Here is a 20780-nt window from a genome sequence, read left to right as displayed (position 1 = left end):
GAGTGTACTAATCCAATAGGTAAATACTGGCGAGTAACGGTCAAAAATGTATACGCAAGTGAATTTAGCAAGGTCCATGTAGCACCTAGTTAATGTGGTGTAATGGCGAGGGTAGGAGTGGAGTAAAAGTGAGCTGAGCTTGTGGCAGCTGTGCTGTCTTCAAAGATTAATAACGCCAGAATTCACTACTAACTCTTACCATTAGGGCTGAGCTATTTACGGTTAAAATACGTAGCAGTAAGCGCAAAGGCGTGACAGCTACAAGTCCGTATTGGCTTTATACATACGGAAGTAGGAAGCGGGTCATTCTGTCAGTGAAGGGGTTAAAACAACGGAGTCACTTGAGAACATACCCCATTTACTGATGGAAAGATTCGGCGGTTCGGTCGCATGTGGCGACCGTGACAGGACTTACCAAGTTTGTAGAATAATGGCTGCAATAAAAGTGTTTTATATAAACTTGTAGTTTCAAGAAAATTTTAAATTTTAAATTCTGTTGTAGACAAATATACCACAATTGGTAAGTTCAAGACGACAACCTGCAAAGCAGCAAAAGAAAGTCCAATAGTAGGAGTTAAACAAGTAATACTTGGTTTAATCAACATTTCAATTAGGCACGAAATACAGCAGCGTAAGATGGAGTCGAATAGTAACAAGCAAGACGAAAACATTAGAAGGTCAGACCCAGAATTAGGGACCATAGATACTGTTGTAGGGTTGGAAAATCCTATAGATGATTCCACACCCACAAAACAGGAGCAACGGGAAGTGAAACCAAAGGTAGTGAAAAGTGAACCCAATGTATCTATGGATGCAAGTCACAAGGGAGAGGATATGGAATTAACAAGTTTGTTAAATAGTATGATGGCGCAAATTCGAGAAGGGAATGCTAGTTTGAAAGCAGAAATGGCTAGTCATATATCCCAACTGGATGAAAACCTATCTGGTAAAATAAAAGCCAATTTAGATATTTTGAATACGCAAAGCCAACGTATCACAGAGGTAAACAAATCAGTAAATAGCATTAGGGCTGAAATAACAAATGTTCAGAGAAAAGTCACAGAAATAGAGAAAAGATTTGATATCGAAATTCAGAAAATAGAGAAATCAGTGGAACCTTTGGTTAGTGAAAAATTAGAACCGATAATTGAAAGTAAATTACAGGTGATAGTACCAGTTGTAAAGAAAGAGATTGTTAAAGAAACGGCAGCTGATATTGAAACACTGCACAATACCATGTTGAGTTTTGATGCCTGTGTGCAGGAGCAGGAAAATACACTGCGTAATGAGATAAAATTGTTAAGTCAGCAAGTTCAGAATCAAACGTTTCTTAACTGTAGTGGTATCCCATTGGTAATGCAAAAATCGGAAATACTGAGTAGGGAGGAAAAATATGATCCTCAAAAGAAACAAGGTGGATGGCATCCAATGGATTTTATAAAAAATTGTGAACGTGTCTTACCAACAGACATGTCAGAAAAAGAAAAAATTAATTTAGTAATAGACGCTTTAGCAGGTCATGCTAAACGTTGGGGATTGAATTTGGATATCGACAATTTGAAGTTTACAGACTTCAAAGAAAAGTTCCTTGAGCAATTCTGGGGCACACAACAGAGGGATAGGTTGTGGAGAGAATTCGTTGTCGCCAGAATGCCAGAACATGGGCGTGGGCTCATGAAAGAATACTGTGAAGGATGGTTCAAGCGTTTGGAGTATCTTAAAGATCGTAGATCAGAATCGGAGATAGTGTGGGAGTTGTGGAAAAAGCTACCTGACGATTCAAAGCGTTATGTAGGAGGCACTCATCGAACATTCGATGAATTTTTAGAAAAAATCGAGAAGGAAGATAGGTGGCGTGAAACTAGAGAGTTTCGAGGTTTCAGAAATCAGAATGGAATAGTAAAAGGTGGTAGGAATGAACCGCAAATTAACATGATGGGAGGAAGAGGTCGAGGAGGTAGCTCTCAGCGAGGGAGAGGACACTATCAGGGAAACGGGATGCATTATCAAAATCAGGAAAACTAAATACCGCGCAGGTCAAGGGCCTAACGCGCGCGGAAAGAAAGAAATGGCCCAAATATAGGGAAGATCGGAGTAGTCAGTACTATAGTAGGATAGTGCGTCGTTCGCCTGAAGAGCAGTTACATAAACGAAACTTTGCGAAGTATAATGCAGGGATACAAACAGAGGAGAGAGAGCAGGGAGGAATTATTAAGGGAAATGAAGTAGGAAAAGAATATCGGTCGGATGTGAAGGCTCACGTGAATGAAATAAGTACAATTCGAGGTCAGAGTGACGAATTGATGAAGGAAGAGTCAGAGGAGGCGTTGTTTGTCGGTAGGGATGGCAACTGTGCAGAGAGGCAGGGGCAAGGTAGGAGTGATGTGACTTATGGTAAAAGGTTCGTACGAATAGTCGACGAATCGCATCGAGAAGTAATTAAAGAGGAAAGGGTGAATAAGAAAAAGGGGCATAGTGCAGAGACGCATGCCGATTCAGAAATTACCTCGTATGCAGAATATGTACATCAGCTCAAAAGCCAGCCAGCACAATTTGAAAGATCTTCCACTCAAGTGATTACTTTGGACCCGAATATGACAGTGTTAGAGAGCCATACCGATTATGATGTGTACCTAGTGACAGCAAGAATACATGACTGTGATGAAGATTCTTTTAAAGAAATTAGAGAAAGTGTATCTAACCAAGAGAAAGAGTGTTGTGATCCCTGTAGTACTGAAGCAAATGAGTTGAGTGAGACTGGAATTCCATTAGTAGGGGAAAATAATGAAAGTAAGAGTGGCGAATGCACTATCCAACAAAGTGAAATTAGAGAAATGGATTATAATTTGCGAGAATTATTTGAATCCGAAGAAGGTAATATTTCTAAGGAGGAGGAATTATCGTCAGAATCATCAGAAAGCATCCAGGGAGAAAAATAAGTAGAGGAAGTTTCCGATTCTGCAACCGAGAGTTCAGGCATGACAGATTCGAATGAGAACGAGATGGCATTAAAGAGCCTAGACGAAGGACTATTGGAAAAAGTGGTGAAAGAATTTAGGATGAAAAGGAGAAAGAAACCTCCAGATGGAATGGTCAGTATAAAAACCGGAAAAATAATATGGCAAGACTTGGCGGTGGAAAAGGATTTATTATGGGAAGATAAAGAAAGTATGAAAGAGGACAATAGGATGCAAACAATCCTGCCCATTAATGTATGTGGGTACGATTTATATGTATTGTTGGATACGGGTGCTCAAATAAGTGCTATTTTGCAGGCATTTTTTGAGATGATCAAAGAGCACAAGGAGTAGTCATGATGCCAGTAACAGGTGTTAAAGTGATAGGGGCGACAGGGAAATGTAGTAAACCTGTTAAACATCAAGTGATGATGGAATTTAAGATAAAAAACAAGCTATTTTCGAATGCATTTTTAGTAGTTCCAGAGCTCAGTGCCGAGATCATTTTAGGCATTGACTGGTTAATAAAACAGAAAGTAATTATAGATTGTGACAAAGGGATAATTGTTTGTAAAGTTGATAGTGCGGTATTAGAAATACCATTTGAATCATCTAGAGTAATGGAAGAGAACCAGCTGAGATGGGTAGAATTTAGAGATGATCATGATTCAGGAATAGGTCAAAAATTCGATTGGTGTCTGGTGAGGCAGATAGTTGAAGATGGAAATAAGGAGACACTCCTTCGAAATGTAGTGGATAAAACGGAAGGACTATCTGATGCCCAAAGGGAGGATCTATGGCAAATTCTGAAAGAAAATCAGGAAGTATTTTCGGACAAACCGGGACGAGTGATAAATTATGAGTACTGCATGGAGGTAGAGGAGCATGAACCTTTCTTTAAACCACCATATAATGTACCCGTGTCTAAGAAAGAAGCAGTTCAAAAGGAAATAGATAAAATGGTTTCATGTGGGGTCATTGAACGGAGTTCTAGCCCATATAATAACCCACTGGTGATAGTAGGTAAGAAGGATGGAAGTGTACGAATAGTGATAGATGCTCGTACTCTGAATAAAGTAGTGAAGAGGGAGTTGGATCGTCCAGAGAACATAGATAATTTATTGCAGAAGTTTAATGGTGTAAAGTACATGACTAGTTTAGACCTAACTGCAGGATACTGGCAAATCCCATTAAGTGAGGAGTCTACAAAGTACACGGCATTTTTATTCAATGGCAAATGCTACCATTTCACAGTGGTACCATTTGGCCTAAATACTTCCGTTTCAGTGTTCATTCGGGCTTTAGACAAAATTTTAGGGAGTGATATTAGTTCGCTAATCACGCTTTATGTAGATGATCTGTTAATTGCTACAAGGACATGGGAAGGGCACATGGAGTTATGCGACAGGGTGTTCAAAGCTATAATTAAAGGAGGAATGACACTGAACCTGAAAAAATGCGAGTTTGTGAAGAAAGAAATAAAGTTCTTAGGTCACATAGTAACACCAGAGGGAATTGAAAAGGATCCCGATAAAGTCAAAGCAATAAGAAATTTTCCGGCTTCCAAGAATAAAAAACAACTAAAGTCGTTTATAGGACTTTGTTCCTTTTATCGTAAAAATGTGGATGATCAGGTGTTCAATAGCCCACATCTGAACAACCTCCTTAAGAAGAACAGTGTGTATATGTGGACTGAGGAATGTGAAACAGCATTCAACCAGCTAAAAGACAATTTGGCTAAAAACATAAAGTTATGGCACCCTGACCTGTGTGAACCATTCCACATGGCAACAGATAGTTCAGATTATGGATTGGGAGTATCCATATTTCAGGAGGTAATGATAGATGGGGAAAAAACTCATAGACAAATAGCATTTGCGAGTAGAACCATGTCTAAGTACGAAAGAAACTATACGGTTTCAGAGAAGGAGGCTTTAGCTATAGTATGGGGTTTTAGGAAATTTCAACTTTTCTTATGGGGGCATAAGACTGTGGTCCATACAGACCACAAAGCTTTAATATTTTTGAAGGACTGCAGATTGTTACATAACAGGTTGACCAGATGGGCGCTGTTTTTACAACAATTTGATATAGAGATCAAGTATGTTAAAGGGAAAGAACATGCAGTACCGGATGCTTTGTCGAGATTACCGGAAGGATGTGAGACACTAGAAAGTGTAAAGAATATGGAAGATGTTTTTGAGGTGAATTACTTCAAAAAAGCGGAAGGAAGAGAAAAAATTAGGGAAATATGTCGGAATATGCGAAGATATCAAAGTGATGATGATGCACTCAAGTCGGTAAAGGTCAAGTTTGACAATCCGGACGCAACTAACATAAGGGCTTCATATAAAATACATAAAGGTGTACTGTATCTTCAAAGATTAAATAATCCAGGGAAGTGGAGAGTATGTTGGCCAGAACAACACACTGAAGTGCTGATAGATTATGTTCTCTTGGCATATGGCCATTGTGGTGCACGGAAGTGTACCGATAAGTTAGATGAATGCATTACCTTTAACAACATGACACGAAGGGTAGCACAGAGGATAAGATCTTGTGATCTATGCCAAAAGGCGAAAGTAACAAATGCAAGTAATCAAGGGCCCATGCAATCAATAAAACCTGATGAAGTAGGGTTTTGTATACATATTTGTAGCAGTTGAACTTTTCTCAAAGTATATAAAGCTATATCCCTTGAGAAAAGCTACTGCCAGAGCTGTGTATGATAAAATGGTGTGTGATTATTTTGTGAAAGTAGGGAAGCCAAAGAGAATACTATCAGATAATGGTGTTCAGTTTTGCTCAAAAATGTGGAAGGATGGGATAACTGAGAAACAGGTAGAAGTGGTACATATCTCAGCTTATCACCCATCAAGCAATCCAGCAGAAAGATATATGCGTGAGATAGGTCGGTTATTTAGGACATACTGCCATAGTAACCACAAGAAGTGGGGCATGTATGTGAGTGAATTCGAAGAAATCATGAATTCATTAACAAACGAGAGCACTGGATTTACTCCAGAAGAAATCCTGAAAAAGACGAGAAGTAAAAGTCTAGTAGAAAACCTACTAGAATTTACAGATAGAGTTGAATTAGATTATGATAGTAAAAAGAACTTAGTAAAAAACAAGATGAGAAAACAAGCAGATGCGAGAATTCGTCGTCATGACGAAAAAGTAAGGAATCCTAAATTCAAAATAGGTGATCTCGTTCTTGTAAAAACACATGAAAAGTCAAGTGAAATTAATAACGAGATCAGCAAATTTAAATATATATATAATGGACAATTTAAAATAGTGTCCATACCCAATGTGAATGCTTATTATTTAGAGTACCCATTAACAGGCAAACGCCTGGGAGTAAGAAACACAGTGGATCTCAAAAGGTATGAGCCCCAAACTCTACCAGATTGAAAATAAATATATAAATAAATATTAAAGAAAACCAATATGTAAATAGTTTTGTTTCTTTTGTTCTATGTGAAAGGTAAATGTTCACTAAAATATGTTGCAGTATTCTAATGAAACTTCTAGTTTAAGTAGAGAATAAACAGACTGGGAAAGACTGAGCTTCTAAGAAAGCCTTAATAGATGTGTAAATAAGTGTTGTGGAAGAGGTAGAAAAGCGAGGAGGTAAAGCAAAAAGGACGGGCTATAAAGTAATAGGCGCATAACGTGTGTTTTACTTGCCTGAGATAAAAGAAGTGTATTTAAAATTTTTGTAAAAAAGATGTTTAAAGTGTACTGTGTTTAGATGTAAGAAAATTGTAAAGAATATATGTAAATCATTTATGTAATGTTTAGCAGGAGAGACAGAAGGAATTGGTATTTAATTTTAAATAAGTAATATAAGTACCGAGGTGTATCAGTAAGAAAGGGAAAACCCTTGGTAAAAAGCTTAACGAAAATTTCAGATTCATTATAGGAGAGCCTTCTTATTGAATTATCACTGTTAGATACTTCAATAAGAAGTGGGGCATGTGTTACGGAATTGGAATGATGGTGGGCTGACAGTAATATGGAGCCCGCGCGTCGGAAACGGGCGCGCTGGTGTGAGACTGCCAGGGAGTGCACCCTGATGCCATCTATTGGCGAAACTGGGAATTAGCGCTGTCTCAGACAATGCGCTAAGCTATCGGAGTCAAATGTATTCTTTTTCTTGGTAATTATAAGCTATTACTGTATGATTTAATGTTATAAAGCGCTAGTAGTAAATTATTATGACTGGTATGAACTCCAGGGTAATAAATATAAATATTCTTAAATAATAAATGATTTCGGTGAAAAGGTGGTAGGGGAACGCCCCCACTCTTGGTGATACGAGCGTAGCTAGAGGTAGCTGGAGACACAGGGACTGAACAATGGAATGGCCTGGGGAGTGTTGACGTGAGCGGACGTGCATAACTGTGCTCACGCAAAAGTGACTGTGCAACAGCGAAAAGGCGAATATCGTCGCCGTTTGGTGGAGTGGAACGCGACGAATGGTTGTCGAAGCCGTCTCTATGCCACTGGGGCTGATTGTAAGAGTTCCTGCGCCCAGATTTCATGGCGGACGTGCAGTAGCTTATACGAGTGCTACAGCTCGTAGTTCCAGCCGCCATTAAGGGCCTGAGGCGTGAAGAGCTGCGTTAGCCACCTGCATCTCACCACCAGCACCGACACGTCTACCCAAGGCAAGACTGCTTGAAATTGATAAGTCGAACTTTGTATACATGTAAAAGGAGAATACCAGTTTTCTTTTGTGCAAGTGCAGAGGACAGAATATAGTAAGGAGTAAAATTACGACGCATGTTGTTCATTGTAAAGTGTAGTAACCTGAAACATAGTGTAGTGAAATCAGACTGAGGCCACCATCGCCTCTTTCATTTACAATTCCTTTGGTTGTAGAATACTTTAGCGTTTAAGAATGTAGAAAAGAGCAATGGTCACACCAGAATGAGTCGCCTATTTAGAGTTACTTAAATTTTTCTGAGTAACCTTTCAAGTAAAGTCACTTAACTAATTCTATAGCAATTGTCCAAAGAGTAATATCCCAAAATCATTAAATAAGTTGAAGGGTGGAAGTTTGTTAACCTAAGTTGCTTAAATTGTCTTGGTGGTAATTACCAAGCTAACTCACAGAAATTGAGAGAGTATTTGCTTTGTAGAATCACCTAGAATGATCAGAAATAGTAATATTCAGAATTAAGTTTAAAATTCAACTCAGGCCGTTTCACTTTGAAACGAGCCAAAAAATTGATTTATTCTTTTGCTCCTTCAGAGCTGGCGACCGTAGTTATAAGTATTTTCAGGAGGATTCGACGGTAAGTCTGCTGCTCTCGTCGTGCTGATAGGATTATCTACTGCTGCTAGCAGTGGTGACTGGATACATAAGCTCACTACCAAGTTAAGTGGGTCAGGTAGGCAGTGTTACCGTGTGAACTGTAGGGCACTGTAGGCCGTGGATCGAACCCGTTCAATCATCACAGCTCTTTGAGAAATAGTCCGGTTAGGAGTGTACTAATCCAATAGGTAAATACTGGCGAGTAACGGTCAAAAATGTATACACAAGTGAATTTAGCAAGGTCCATGTAGCACCTAGTTAATGTGGTGTAATGGCGAGGGTAGGAGTGGAGTAAAAGTGAGCTGAGCTTGTGGCAGCTGTGCTGTCTTCAAAGATTAATAACGCCAGAATTCACTACTAACTCTTACCATTAGGGCTGAGCTATTTACGGTTAAAATACGTAGCAGTAAGCGCAAAGGCGTGACAGCTACAAGTCCGTATTGGCTTTATACATACGGAAGTAGGAAGCGGGTCATTCTGTCAGTGGAGGGGTTAAAACAACGGAGTCACTTGAGAACATACCCCATTTACTGATGGAAAGATTGGGCGGTTCGGTCGCAAATCTTTTGCCACAGGAGAGATCATCATGACGCTTTTACAGTTACAGTCCACATGTCATGTGGATACAAATTACGTGTCTTTAATGTGGTGGTTTCCGCTGTCTTTTGCGTTGTCATACCGTTGATAATTGCTGATTCCTCCGCCTTTTAGGAGCAGTTTCCCACCCCAAGACCAGAGGGCGCTCTGCACCTGTTTTATGCGCCCCTCCACCTACTTTGGCAGTGCTGGTGGCAGGCAGGGTGACTTCTCATCCCAGAAGTCTTCAGCCTCAAGTTCTGATGAGTTCATTCATAATTTAAGCAGTGGCGACGCTCAAACCCTGGTTCCAGGACATTTTAACTACTAGTCAAAGTGGCAACCCTACCTTTTTTCCAGTGGAACTTATGTAGCCTCTAAAGGTAGGGGTTGGGGCAAACTGGTCAGGGGTTGCAACACATGGACTGGAGGCTGTGTCCTGTTCCGTCATCCAGGGACCACGGAGGAGCGGAGAACGAGGAATATGAGTATGAGACACGCCAAGCAGACACGTTGTCACAGGACCATGTGCAGCAGGAAACAAAGAACGCGAGGGGGAGGGAGCATCAGTCCTTCACACTCGTTGGGATGATCTATGTGTACTAGCTCGGATGAAAACATTACAATGGTCGTAGAATAACCGGTACTATGAGTGGAAAGCAAATGGGTGAACTTCTCATTGCACTAACACGCCAACTCCGAGATGCGTTAAGTAAAACACTACAAACAATAATTAGAAGAGAGTCTTCTGTATTTGGGATTGTGGGCAACTGCACATGGAAATTCCAAAAACCGAGGACCTTTTTCTTGCCATCAGCAAACAAGTAGTAAACTGCAGGTCCACAAATCCACGTCACGGAATTTGTCTTCGTTTGTGGAAAGTATCAAAAGTCCTGAGAGAGGAGGGCTTTTAGGGGTGTATGATCAGGAGTCATACGGGCAACAGGGGACAACACCTCTCGCACCAAGAACAAGAAACCTATCACTGATATGGACACCAGGTGGTGCTCGTCCACGTCAAAAAAAAAAAAACAGGCGATAAAAAAGGGGGTGTCTGCAAGGTGAATCGTCTGAAGGCCTCATTGGCACACTTGTGCATAAGGTTCCAGGAAGATTTCACATCAGTGGCTAGATGGTGAGCGCATACCGATCGCCATACGGCACGCCAGTCGACGAGGGGATGCTTCACCTCAGCCCTATCCGGCGTCCTGTTCTGCTGGAGACGTATGAAGGCATAGCATGCCTCTCATACAGTGTGTGTAATGGTGATGTTTGGTTTGTGGGGCGCTCAACTGCACAAAGATCAGCGCCCATACAAAGTCCCAATTTTTACACAGTGCAAGTTTTACACAATCGAATCTAGCCACTGTCACGAATGGTGATGATGATAAAGAAATGATGAGGACAACACAAACACTCAGTCCTCAGGCAGAGAAAATCCACAACCTGGCCGGGAATCAAACATGAGACCCCATGATCCAGAGGCAACAATGCTAACCACTAGACCATGAGCTGCGGACTGATCCAGTGTGTGTGTGTGTGTGTGTGTGTGTGTGTGTGTGTGTGTGTGTGTGTGTGTGTGTATACACAGTCTGTAACACTGAAGTCACGCCATTGAACAGTCACCACAATCTTGAAGGCAGCAAGAGCAGATAAATACGAGAACTGTCGGGTAATCCTTTTAACATTTCACGCATCCGAGCTTCTGACAAGGATAGCATACATAAAAATGGAAAAGGATATTGAGGCTGTGCAAGATGGCGATCAGTTGGGCCAACATGGCAGGTGTAATATCGCAGATGGAATTGGAAGCCAGAGTTATGAAAAAGTCAGGGTACTTTCATAGGATTCTACAACCTAGAAAAAGCTTTCGGCATTGTGAAGTGTTGCTAAATATTACAAATACTAGTAAAACTATGTCTGAGATATAGTGAAAGATGTATAACATATAGTATTTACAAGAACCAAGCAGTTGCTGTACGAACAGAAGACAATGGGAAAAGGACGGAGAGTGTACAGCTAGGATGCAGTATGTCTTCGCTACTGTTTAATCTGTACATCGGTGAAGCAATTACGGCAATAAAATAAGGGTCGATGGGCAGGATTAAAATTCATGGTATCAAAGATTAAGTTCGCTGATGACGTTGTTATCAGAGAAAATGAGGAAGAATTGCAGGGTTTGTTGAATATATGAAGTGTACACAATACGTGCTGAGCTTGAACAAAATAAGGACGTACTGAGGCGTAGCACCTTTGCATCGCACCTACAGCAGTCAGACGAGAGCAGACAGGTTCATACAAATGGCGAGTCACAGTTCTACCATGACACGATAAAGCAAATCTGTTTCTTCCAAGTAGAAACGGCTGTGGACGAATGGTGTCAGCATGAAACAGGTTATGAAATCTGAAGCAGTATAAACAGCGTATTTTGGAAATGAAACTTTATCATCTGCGAATGTTGTATCTTTCATTAAGTACTGCTGATCTAATGTTTTTAGCTATGCGTCTGAACGAGGGTGTGAATGCGAAGTAATTTAATAAATGAATGACTTTTAATCTATTGACTAAGTAGAAGCTAGCGTGTGAATTGTAACTGTATAGACAGAATGAATGATACTCCCAGGGGAATTCGTAAAGTGTAATTCGCCAGCATGCGAGGCCAGAAACTTCCGTCATAAGAAGGCACCCTCACTCTGCTGCCGGCCTTGTTAAATAGGGCGGAGAAACAGACAGAGGATCGAGGCACTCTCTTGTCCTTGCCGTGGGAAACTACCCCTAAGGGCGGAAGAATCCGCAATGATCAACGGCATGAAGTTGCAGGAAGGAATGGAAGCCACAGCATTAAAGACACTTATCATGTGTCCACAGGACAAGTGGCCTGCAATTGAGAAAGTGTCACGATGGTCTCTCCATTGACAAAATATTCCGCAATAGTTCCCCTCTCGGATCTCCGGGAGAGGACTGCCAAGTGGGAGGTGACCACGACATAAAGACTAAACTACCAACTAAATGATAGTGATCTACGAATCGGGGCATGAAATGTCAAAAGCTTGACGTGGCAGGGAGGCTAGAAAATCTGAAAATGGAAATATCACGGCTCAATCTGGATGTAGTAGGGATCAGTGAATGGAAATGGAAATAAGACAAGGATTTCTGATGAGATGGGCATAGGATAATATCAGCAATAGCAGAAGATGATATAACGGGAGTAGAATGCGTTATGAGTAGGAATGTAGAGCAGAGAGTGTGTTACTGTGGACATTTCAGTGATGGAGTTCCTCTCATAAGAACCGACAGCAGACCAGCACTTACGACGATAGTTCAGGTATAGACGCCGATGTCACAAGCTGAAGATCAATAAGTATATGAGGATATTGAAAAGGTATACAGCACATAAAGGGAGATGAATATCTAATAGTCAGAGGGGAATTGGAATACAGTTGTAGGAGAAGGAACACAAGGAAAGGTTTCGGGGAAATACGGGCTTGGGACAAGGAATTTGAGAGGAGAAAAACTAATTGAGTTCTGTAACAAATTTCAGCTTGTAATAACGAATACTCTGTTCAAGAATCGCAAGAGAAGGAGATTTACTTAGAAAACGTCGGGTAATACGGGAAGATTTCAGTTAGATTACATCATGGTCAAACAGAGACTTCGAAATCAGATACTGGAGTACGCAGGAGCAGATATCAGAATGTAGTAGTGATGAAGAGCAAGCTGAAGCTTAAGAGCTTAGTCACGAAGAATCAATACTGAAAGAAGTGGGATACAGAAGCAGGAAGGAATGAAGAGACACTCGTAAAGATCTCTAAGGCTATAGATACAGCAATAAGAAATAACTAAGTAAACAGTAAAGTTGAAGAGCAATGGCCACCTCTAAAAAGTGCAATCACAGAAGCTGGAAAGAACAACATAGTCACAAAGAACATGACTGTAAACAAACCCTGGATGACAGAAGAAATACTTTAGCTAATCGATGAAATAAGGCAGTACAAAAATATTCAGGTCTACAGAAATGCAAGTCGCTGAGGAATGAAATAAATGGGAAGTTCAGAGAAGGTAAGATGAAACGCTTGCATGAAAAATGTGAAGAAATCGAAAAAGAAATGTTTGTCGGAAGGAAAGTCAAAACAACATTCGGTGAAATTAAAAGTAAGGATGGTAACATTAAGAGTGCAACGGGAATTCCACTGTTAAATGCAGAGGAGAGAGCTGATAGGGGGAAATGGTCCATCGAAGGCCTCTGTGAGGGGAAAGATTTTCCTGTTGTGATAGAAGAAGCAGGAATCGATTTAGAAGAGATAGAGGATCCAGTATTAGAATCCAAATTTAGAAGAGCTTTGGAGGACTTAAAATCAAATAAGGGAGAGGGGATAGATAACATTCCATCAGAATTTCTAAAATCACTCGGGGAAGTGGCAACAAAACGGCTATTCACGTTGGTGTGTAGAATGTATGAATTGGGTGACAGACCATGTGCCTTCCGGAAAAATATCGACGTTATTCAGAAGACTGCAATAGCTGACAAGTACGAGAATTATCGCACAATCAGCTTAACAGCTCATACCTAACTGACGTAGTATTTGCAGTAGATCCTGATGCAGTTAGGAATTCCTGTGTGATGGTCTGATTAGACGTCTGCCTACTACACATTACGACCCTCTTCAACTGTCGGCGGTCTCTGTCAGTCAACAGACGACGTCGGCCTGTACGCTTTTGTGCTGTACGTGTCCCTTCACGTTTCCACTTCACTAGGACATCGGAAACAGTGGACCTAGGGCTGTTTAGGTGTGTGGAAATCTCGCGTACAGACAGACGTATGACACAAGTAACACTCGATCACCTTGACGACGTTCGAAGTCCGCGAGTTCCGCGGAGCGCCCCATTCTGCTCTCTCGCGGTGTCTAACGACTACTGGGGTCGCTGATATGGAGTTCATGGCAATAGATGGCAGCAGAATGCACCAAATATGAAAAACGTCGGTTTTTGGTGGTATCCGGATCCTTTTGATCACGTAGTGTATTTGTCCCCAAGAACTATCTCAGATTCCAGTAATACCATTCTGTCGGTCCCAATCTTTTGTCAGTAAACGCCCAGCACTGTACCATTAGTGTATCATGAGCTAGTGACCTAGAAACCCCTCTCACTGAATGAGAGTGTCTGTGCCGTCAGATTAGGTTCTTGCATATTTGTGGGTTGCGTTGTGTGTCACCTTTTGTTTTCGATTTATGACAACAACCTGCTGACAGGTGCTGAGTGTAAATTAAACTAATGCTTACAGAGACACCAATAGGGTAAACGAAAATTGATCAGTTACGGTCCCCAGTAACTTTCTTTCCTGTTTCCTAACTTCTTTGCCATTAGCGTCCTTTCGGTAGACACATGTAAGATCAAACTACTTTCAGTTTCTCTGTAGCGATAAAAACGTAGACGAAACCAAAGTTAGGTATAGTAATGAACTGTTACAGGAGGTAAAAAGCACGAATATCATATAACTCAGATTACAAAGGAACTTGATGACTTGTGTTTCTATCGTTATTGAATAGACATTCATAAAGCTGTCTCTTTTGCTTCTGCAGTTGCCGTATGTGTTATGTAAGTAATTTTAATCAAACTCTTCTCTTTCTCGAGTAATCTTGGTTCTTGAGGAAAATATAGCCAAAGACCTCATGCTGCAAGTAGTTTATTGTAAAGTTGGGCATACTTACCGCTGAATCACAGTTCATAGCATTTCTCAAGAGGATTAGGCAAACGAACACTACTGAGTCACAACGATGCTAACTGCTTTGGTTACACAGTGACTCAAGGCAGTTACTGCACCACGCAGTCGCTCAACGGCACTGAGCAAAAATGGTTCAAATGGCTCTGAGCAATATGGGACTTAACATCTATGGTCATCAGTCCCCTAGAACTTAGAACTACTTAAACCTAACTAACCTAAGGACATCACACAACACCCAGTCATCACCAGGCAGACAAAGTCCCTGACCCCGCCAGGAATCGAACCCGGGAACCCGGGCGCGGGAAGCGAGAACGCTACCGCACGACCACGAGCTGCGGACAGGAATTGAGCACCAAATTACTTTCTTAAGACAAGTCCATTATTCTCGCTCCTCTTTAAATTATTTTTATCTTCCCTTGACTTACTACTACTATTCAACGTTTCTGTTAGGTAGAATTTGGTCTGGACCGTGCCGATGATTATTGCAGCTATACATTTATTATTATTCCAATTTTCCTATTTTGCTTCAGTAATCAGCACCCTCAGTCCATTCCAGACAATATGTTCCAATGTAATTACCTACAACAGTTCAGGACATGTTGACGTAGTGTAAAGTTAGAGAAGGTCCCTATTTTCCTCTGGGAGCTGGGGGAAAGTTCGTAAGTCTTCTGTATGAATAGCTGGCGTGAACAAGTCAACGCCAGAAGGCAGCCTTCCTTCAGTACTTAAAACCGAGTGCCCTGATTGGCCCTGCGGAGCCCCCTGCAGAACTTTGCACAACTGTGTGGGACTCCTCGCCGCTCAGAGGGAGCCCAGGGGCGACAGCTGTTCGCTCTGTCCGGCCAACCTCGTTGGCTGAGCGCGCCTCGCTTTCTGAACAGGCGCCCGGGGCTGGTGAGGTGTCGGCCCTCCACAGAGAAATGACTCTGGACACTGCGTGCGGGACGGGTCTGCGAAATTTCTGGCCGGACACACTCAGACACAGACAGCCGGATGGTACACTCATTTCCATTGGAGCGTGGTCTTAGACACGAAGTCAGGTTAAGATTTTATAAGTTAGGTCATATTTGCACAGGGTAGGATGAGGACTCTAAGGTGTACGGAGAGTGATTAATTTTACTTGTTTTCTCTTTTGCACGTGAAGTTTGTTTTTTGTGGAGGTTAGAATTATGTATTCGCTTTGTTGCGTAATCTTGTAATTAGTGGCGTGGACGCTATGAAACTGGTTACTAATTACGCGCCATTTATCTTTCTAGTGCAGCTGGCCAGCCGTAGTTCCTGTTTCGTTTGTGCGAAATTCAGGGCTGAAGGTTTTTTTTCCCTTGCGTGGTTTCGGATGTCACGCAGTCACTGGCCATTCCAACGCTGACTGTAATTGGCGTTACTGGAAGGACCTCTGGCCCACATGTCTATCCAATCCCACTAGGCACATACCATATCTATAATTGTTCATTTCTGTGGCCATAATGTCCATAGTTGCATTATAACTCATCAGAGTATTTTTATTGTGTTGTTGCAACTGAACACATTGATTTGTACTTACGGTGATTTTCGGTTGATTTCTCTCTTACATCGGGAAATGCCGTATGCTAACACATTGTTGGTTTTATGCGTTAGATATTGATAATTTTGGTCTTATTTTTAGATGTTTTACAGCACTATACATTTCTTATGGTTTTCGCTACCCATTTATATGCACGCATCTTTGTAATGGCAACGACAGAACAAAAATACCCTCAACAAATCAATAATTCCTGGCATTTACTGGCGATTGAGAACAGGCGTTGTTAATTTCCGTGTCTCTGTGATCTCCATATGAGTGGATAATCGTAGGTTTACTCTAATGTAGAGGCTATCTGTCCACAGCTCCAGTGCTAAATTCACGTGGTCCATCCCTGCTTTGGTGTATGTAAGGAAATAAAGTGGAATACACCCGTTCCTAACATAACTTTTTGTATAGAAATAGTCGATGCCAAGTAACTTGTATAGTTGAACAGTATCTCAGCTGTTTAATTAAATGAATTTCATATGATGTCAGGCTAAAATGCATGGAAGTGAAACATGGACGAGAAGAGAATAGAAGCTTTCGAAATGTGGTGCTACAGAAGCATGCTAAAGATTAGATGGGTAGATCACATAACTAATGAGGAGGTACTGAATAGGATTGGGGAGAAGAGGAGTTTGTGGCACAACTTGACTAGAAGAAGGGATCGGTTGGTAGGACATGTTCTGAGGCATCAAGGGATCACCAATTTAGTATTGGAGGGCAGTGTGGAGGGTAAAAATCGTAGAGGGAGACCAAGAGATGAATACACTAAGCAGATTCAGAAGGATGTAGGCTGCAGTACGTACTGGGAGATGAAGAAGCTTGCGCAGGATAGAGTGGCATGGAGAGCTGCATCAAACCAGTCTCAGGACTGAAGACCTCCACAACAACAACATGTCTTTGTGTATGGCGAATCCGTTACAAAGCTTTCTAATAGATATATAGTTTGATAATCGCAGTCGCCTTGCCGTTTAAAATTGTCTACTCCCCTTTGGCTTAGAGAGTGTTTGATTATCCTGGAAGCTATCAAAGATTATGCCAAGTGAATCTGAGTAAATAATACGTCGCTACAAGGTCGGCCGTATCTTCGCGTATCTCTTGCGTTTGCTTGGTAGTTTTTGTTCCTTTTGGTTCGATCACTTAGTTGGTTTGTTGCTTCAATAAATCGCGATCCCGTATGCCACTTGTCTATGGTAATGGGACACCCGTTCCCAACACAACCTTTTTTTATAGAAATAGTCGATACCAAGTAAATTGTATAGGTGAACAGTATCTCAGCTATTTAACTAAATGAATTTCATATGATGTCAGGCAAGAATGCATAAAAAGATATTAACTTGTTACACTCTGCATGTACGGTTAAAATTATCCTTTCTCTTAGAAACATTTGAAATTACTAAATATGTGGCATACCTAAAATTCATATTATTAATTGCACAATCTAACGCTAATTATTAAATTTATTTCTGGATTCATTTATAAAATAATGTTATAACTTACTAATGATTATTCCTTTCACAAGAAAGTATGTAGACGCTTTTGCTTTGTAAACTCTTTGGAATATTATGAGTACCGCGGAATTTCAGGAGTAGTGGGTATGTGTGTGATGGAGGCACACGTATTTCTTTTATGGTCGGCACTAACAACGTAATTTGGATTATTAAGTGGAAATTGTGAAGACAGTGTAATATTGAAAAATGCGACAAAGAATAAAATTCAAGTTATCTTCATCTTTTATTTAGTCATCACGAACCAACAAAGCAAGAGCAAAATTTCGGCCTCAAGAATGTACCCTAGACGCAGAAACTGGAGTCAACAACAAGAGAAAATGAAGATAAGTAAAAAGTTTTTATTTTGCATATCTTACGTCTTTCGAAGTTTTGAAACTAATGAGAACACTAAGAAAAATTAATATAGATATGTGGGAGAGTAAGATTACAACATGCAGTGAACAATTTATCCACCCACGAGGCGAGAGAGGACCAATGGAACCCCACTCGGTGTAGTAAACTACAACCCCATTTCCTGCTGCGGCTCCGTAAGGGTTTGTATATGAAAAAACAGAGCGGAGTTCGTCGTGAAATTAATATGTCCCCCTTTTGACGTATTTACGAATAATGGGAACGTAGCTCCGGTACTTACGTGGATCGTCAGTTCTTAAACGATCGACTGTGGCCTCTGGAACGTATTCTGAAAAATAAATTGATAAAATTTCAGTGGAAAAATAGAACATGTATTTAATCAGCTAATATAAAATTATTGGTCATTGCTATACCGAGACTTCCGTCAACTGCAATAAAACGTTACCTGTTGTGTTGGACTCTGGGTCACTGAAGTCGGTAGCTCTGACTACCGCCATTAAAATGTAGATTAGCCAAATACTGGTTCTGTAGATCATAATGCCGGGATAAAGTTGCTATGTCAAATAAAAAACTCCCTCAAAATATCTTCATAAGATTTTCAGACTGCTGAAGAACCTGTAATTTTATGAATAAATGAGTTAATTTTCTTTCTATATGGTATAATACACTTTAACTTGTGTAAATTAATGTTTCACTCCGACTAGGAACCTTATCACTCTACAAGACTCATATAACTTCGTCCTGTATATATAAGAGATGGGGTGGGGGGGTGTCTTGAGTATAGCAGCAGCTTTTGCCAGCTAAACGAGCCTTGGGCCGATAAGGACATGCCAGCACGCACTTCCGAGCATGGTGCTGGGTGAAACTAAGTACTTGGGAAACTTCATAGCGGCAACTGAGTGCTGACTCGAATTATTATTTCACCGTACATAGTTTATGTCTCGAGAGGCCACAAAATGATCGTCATGGATGTAAGATTATTTTAAACTATTGTACGCTATGTAATCAAAAGTAATCCGACACCTGCCTGAAAATGACTAACAAGTTCGCGGCGCCCTTCGCCGGTAATGCTGGTAATCAATATGGTGTTGGCCGACCATTAGCCTTGGTGGCAGCTTCCACTCTAGTAGGCATACGTTCAATCAGGTGCTGGAAGGTCTCTTGGGGAATGGCAGCCCATTCTTCACGGAGTGCTGCACTGAGGAGAGGTGAGGCCTGGCACGCCGTTGGCGTTGCAAAACATCCCAAAAAGAATCCATAGGATTCATGTCAGGGCTCTGTGCAGGCCAGTCCATTACAGGGATGTTATTGTTGTGTAACCAATTAGCCCTAGGCCGTCCATTGCGAATAGGAGCTCGATCATGTTGAAAAATTCAATCATTATGCCCAAATTGCCCTTCAACAGTGGGATGCACGAAGGTACTTAAAACATCAATGTAGGCCTGTGCTGTAATAGTTCCACGCAAAACAAGATGGGGTGCAAGCCTCCTCCATGAAAGACAAGACCACATAATAACATCACCGCCTTAGAATTTTACTCTTGGCACTACACACGCTGGTAGATGACGTTCATTGGGCATTCGCCATACCCACACTCTGCCATCAGATCGCCACATTGTCTACCTTGATTCGGCATTCCACACAACGTTTTTCCATTGTTCAAGCGTCCAGTGTTTACGCTCCTTACACCGAGCGAGGCATTGTTTGGCATTTACCGGCGTGATGTATGGCTTATGAGCAGCCGCTCGACACGAAATACAAGTTTTCTCACCTTCCGCCTGTGATAATACTTACAGTGGACCCCGATCCAAAAAAAAAAAAAACAAAACAAAACAAAACAAAAAAAAAGGTTCAAATGGCTCTGAGCACTATGGGACTTAACTGCTGAGGTCATCAGTAGTGTGGGACGTCACAGATGGTATTTCAGCGCCAAAATCTGTGTGCATACTGTACGCTCTTTGTGCCACTGGCCTGTTTCCGTTTTTAGGAGTTTCGTCGTTCCGGTTTCGGCAACAGCCGTTCTCGGTAAATTTTTGCAGTGATGTCACGAAAGGTAATTCTGAAATTAGCATCTAGGCCGATAGGTAAACGCGAGAGTCAACACGAACATTCTCTGGGTGCAGAAAGTGTGGCTTGGTGTAATGGAACTGAGCTCAGGCTCACGCTTTAACTTTGTGCACGACTTGTATTCTGAAGGCAGTTTCTCTCATGGACTTTAAAGCACTGCAGCTCTCTGATTATGAGACTCAAGACAGCATCGTTTGCTGCATCTGATGGTCATGGTGGTGATCGGGGCGCGACAGTGGTTGGTGCCAGTATGTTCCAAAAAGCGGCGAGAGAAACTGCGATCCTTCAGGAGGTCGTATCTCGGAGTTCTGTTAATCACAATCGATCCAGTGTTTTAGGTAGCCCTAGGCCTATCTACCGTTTGCATATCTGTCGGAAGAACGCGCATACTGTAGCTATCTTACAGTACAAAAAAAAAAAAAAAAAAAAAATGAAAGCTCCGTCCGAAGAGGCCATGAAGGCCCAACAGTACCGATCGGCAGCCATGTCACCCTCAGACCACAGGCATCACTGGATGCGGATATGGAAGAGCACGTAGTCAGCACACCGCTCTCCCGGCCGCATGTCAGTTTACGAGACCGGTTCCGCTACTTGTCGATCAAGTGGCTTCTCAGTTTCCCTCAGCGCTTGGTAGACCGGATGGTCACCCGTCCAATTGCTAACCCTGTCCGACAGCGCTTAACTTCGATGATCTGACGGGAACCGGTGTTACGACCACGGCAAG

General features: G+C 41.5%; 1 protein-coding gene across 3 annotated transcripts in view; it reads right to left on the bottom strand.

The window, feature by feature from the left end:
* LOC126426880 (GA-binding protein subunit beta-1-like) overlaps positions 1–20780 on the bottom strand; it is a 107719-nt gene that overhangs the window by 72272 nt on the left and 14667 nt on the right. For all 3 annotated transcript variants that reach the window (XM_050088925.1, XM_050088927.1, XM_050088926.1), the window contains 2 exons: positions 18435–18604; positions 18270–18317 (listed from right to left, as the gene is read on the bottom strand). In XM_050088925.1, coding sequence (XP_049944882.1) covers positions 18270–18317; positions 18435–18525 — 139 coding nt within the window. In that variant the 5' untranslated portion in view covers positions 18526–18604. The remainder of the gene's footprint in view (positions 1–18269; positions 18318–18434; positions 18605–20780) is intronic.

This window comes from Schistocerca serialis, chromosome 11, assembly GCF_023864345.2.
Source record: "Schistocerca serialis cubense isolate TAMUIC-IGC-003099 chromosome 11, iqSchSeri2.2, whole genome shotgun sequence".
NCBI classification, from domain to species: domain Eukaryota; kingdom Metazoa; phylum Arthropoda; class Insecta; order Orthoptera; family Acrididae; genus Schistocerca; species Schistocerca serialis.
The sequence above is the reverse complement of the archived record's forward strand: the minus strand, read 5'-3'. Positions and strand labels throughout refer to the sequence as shown.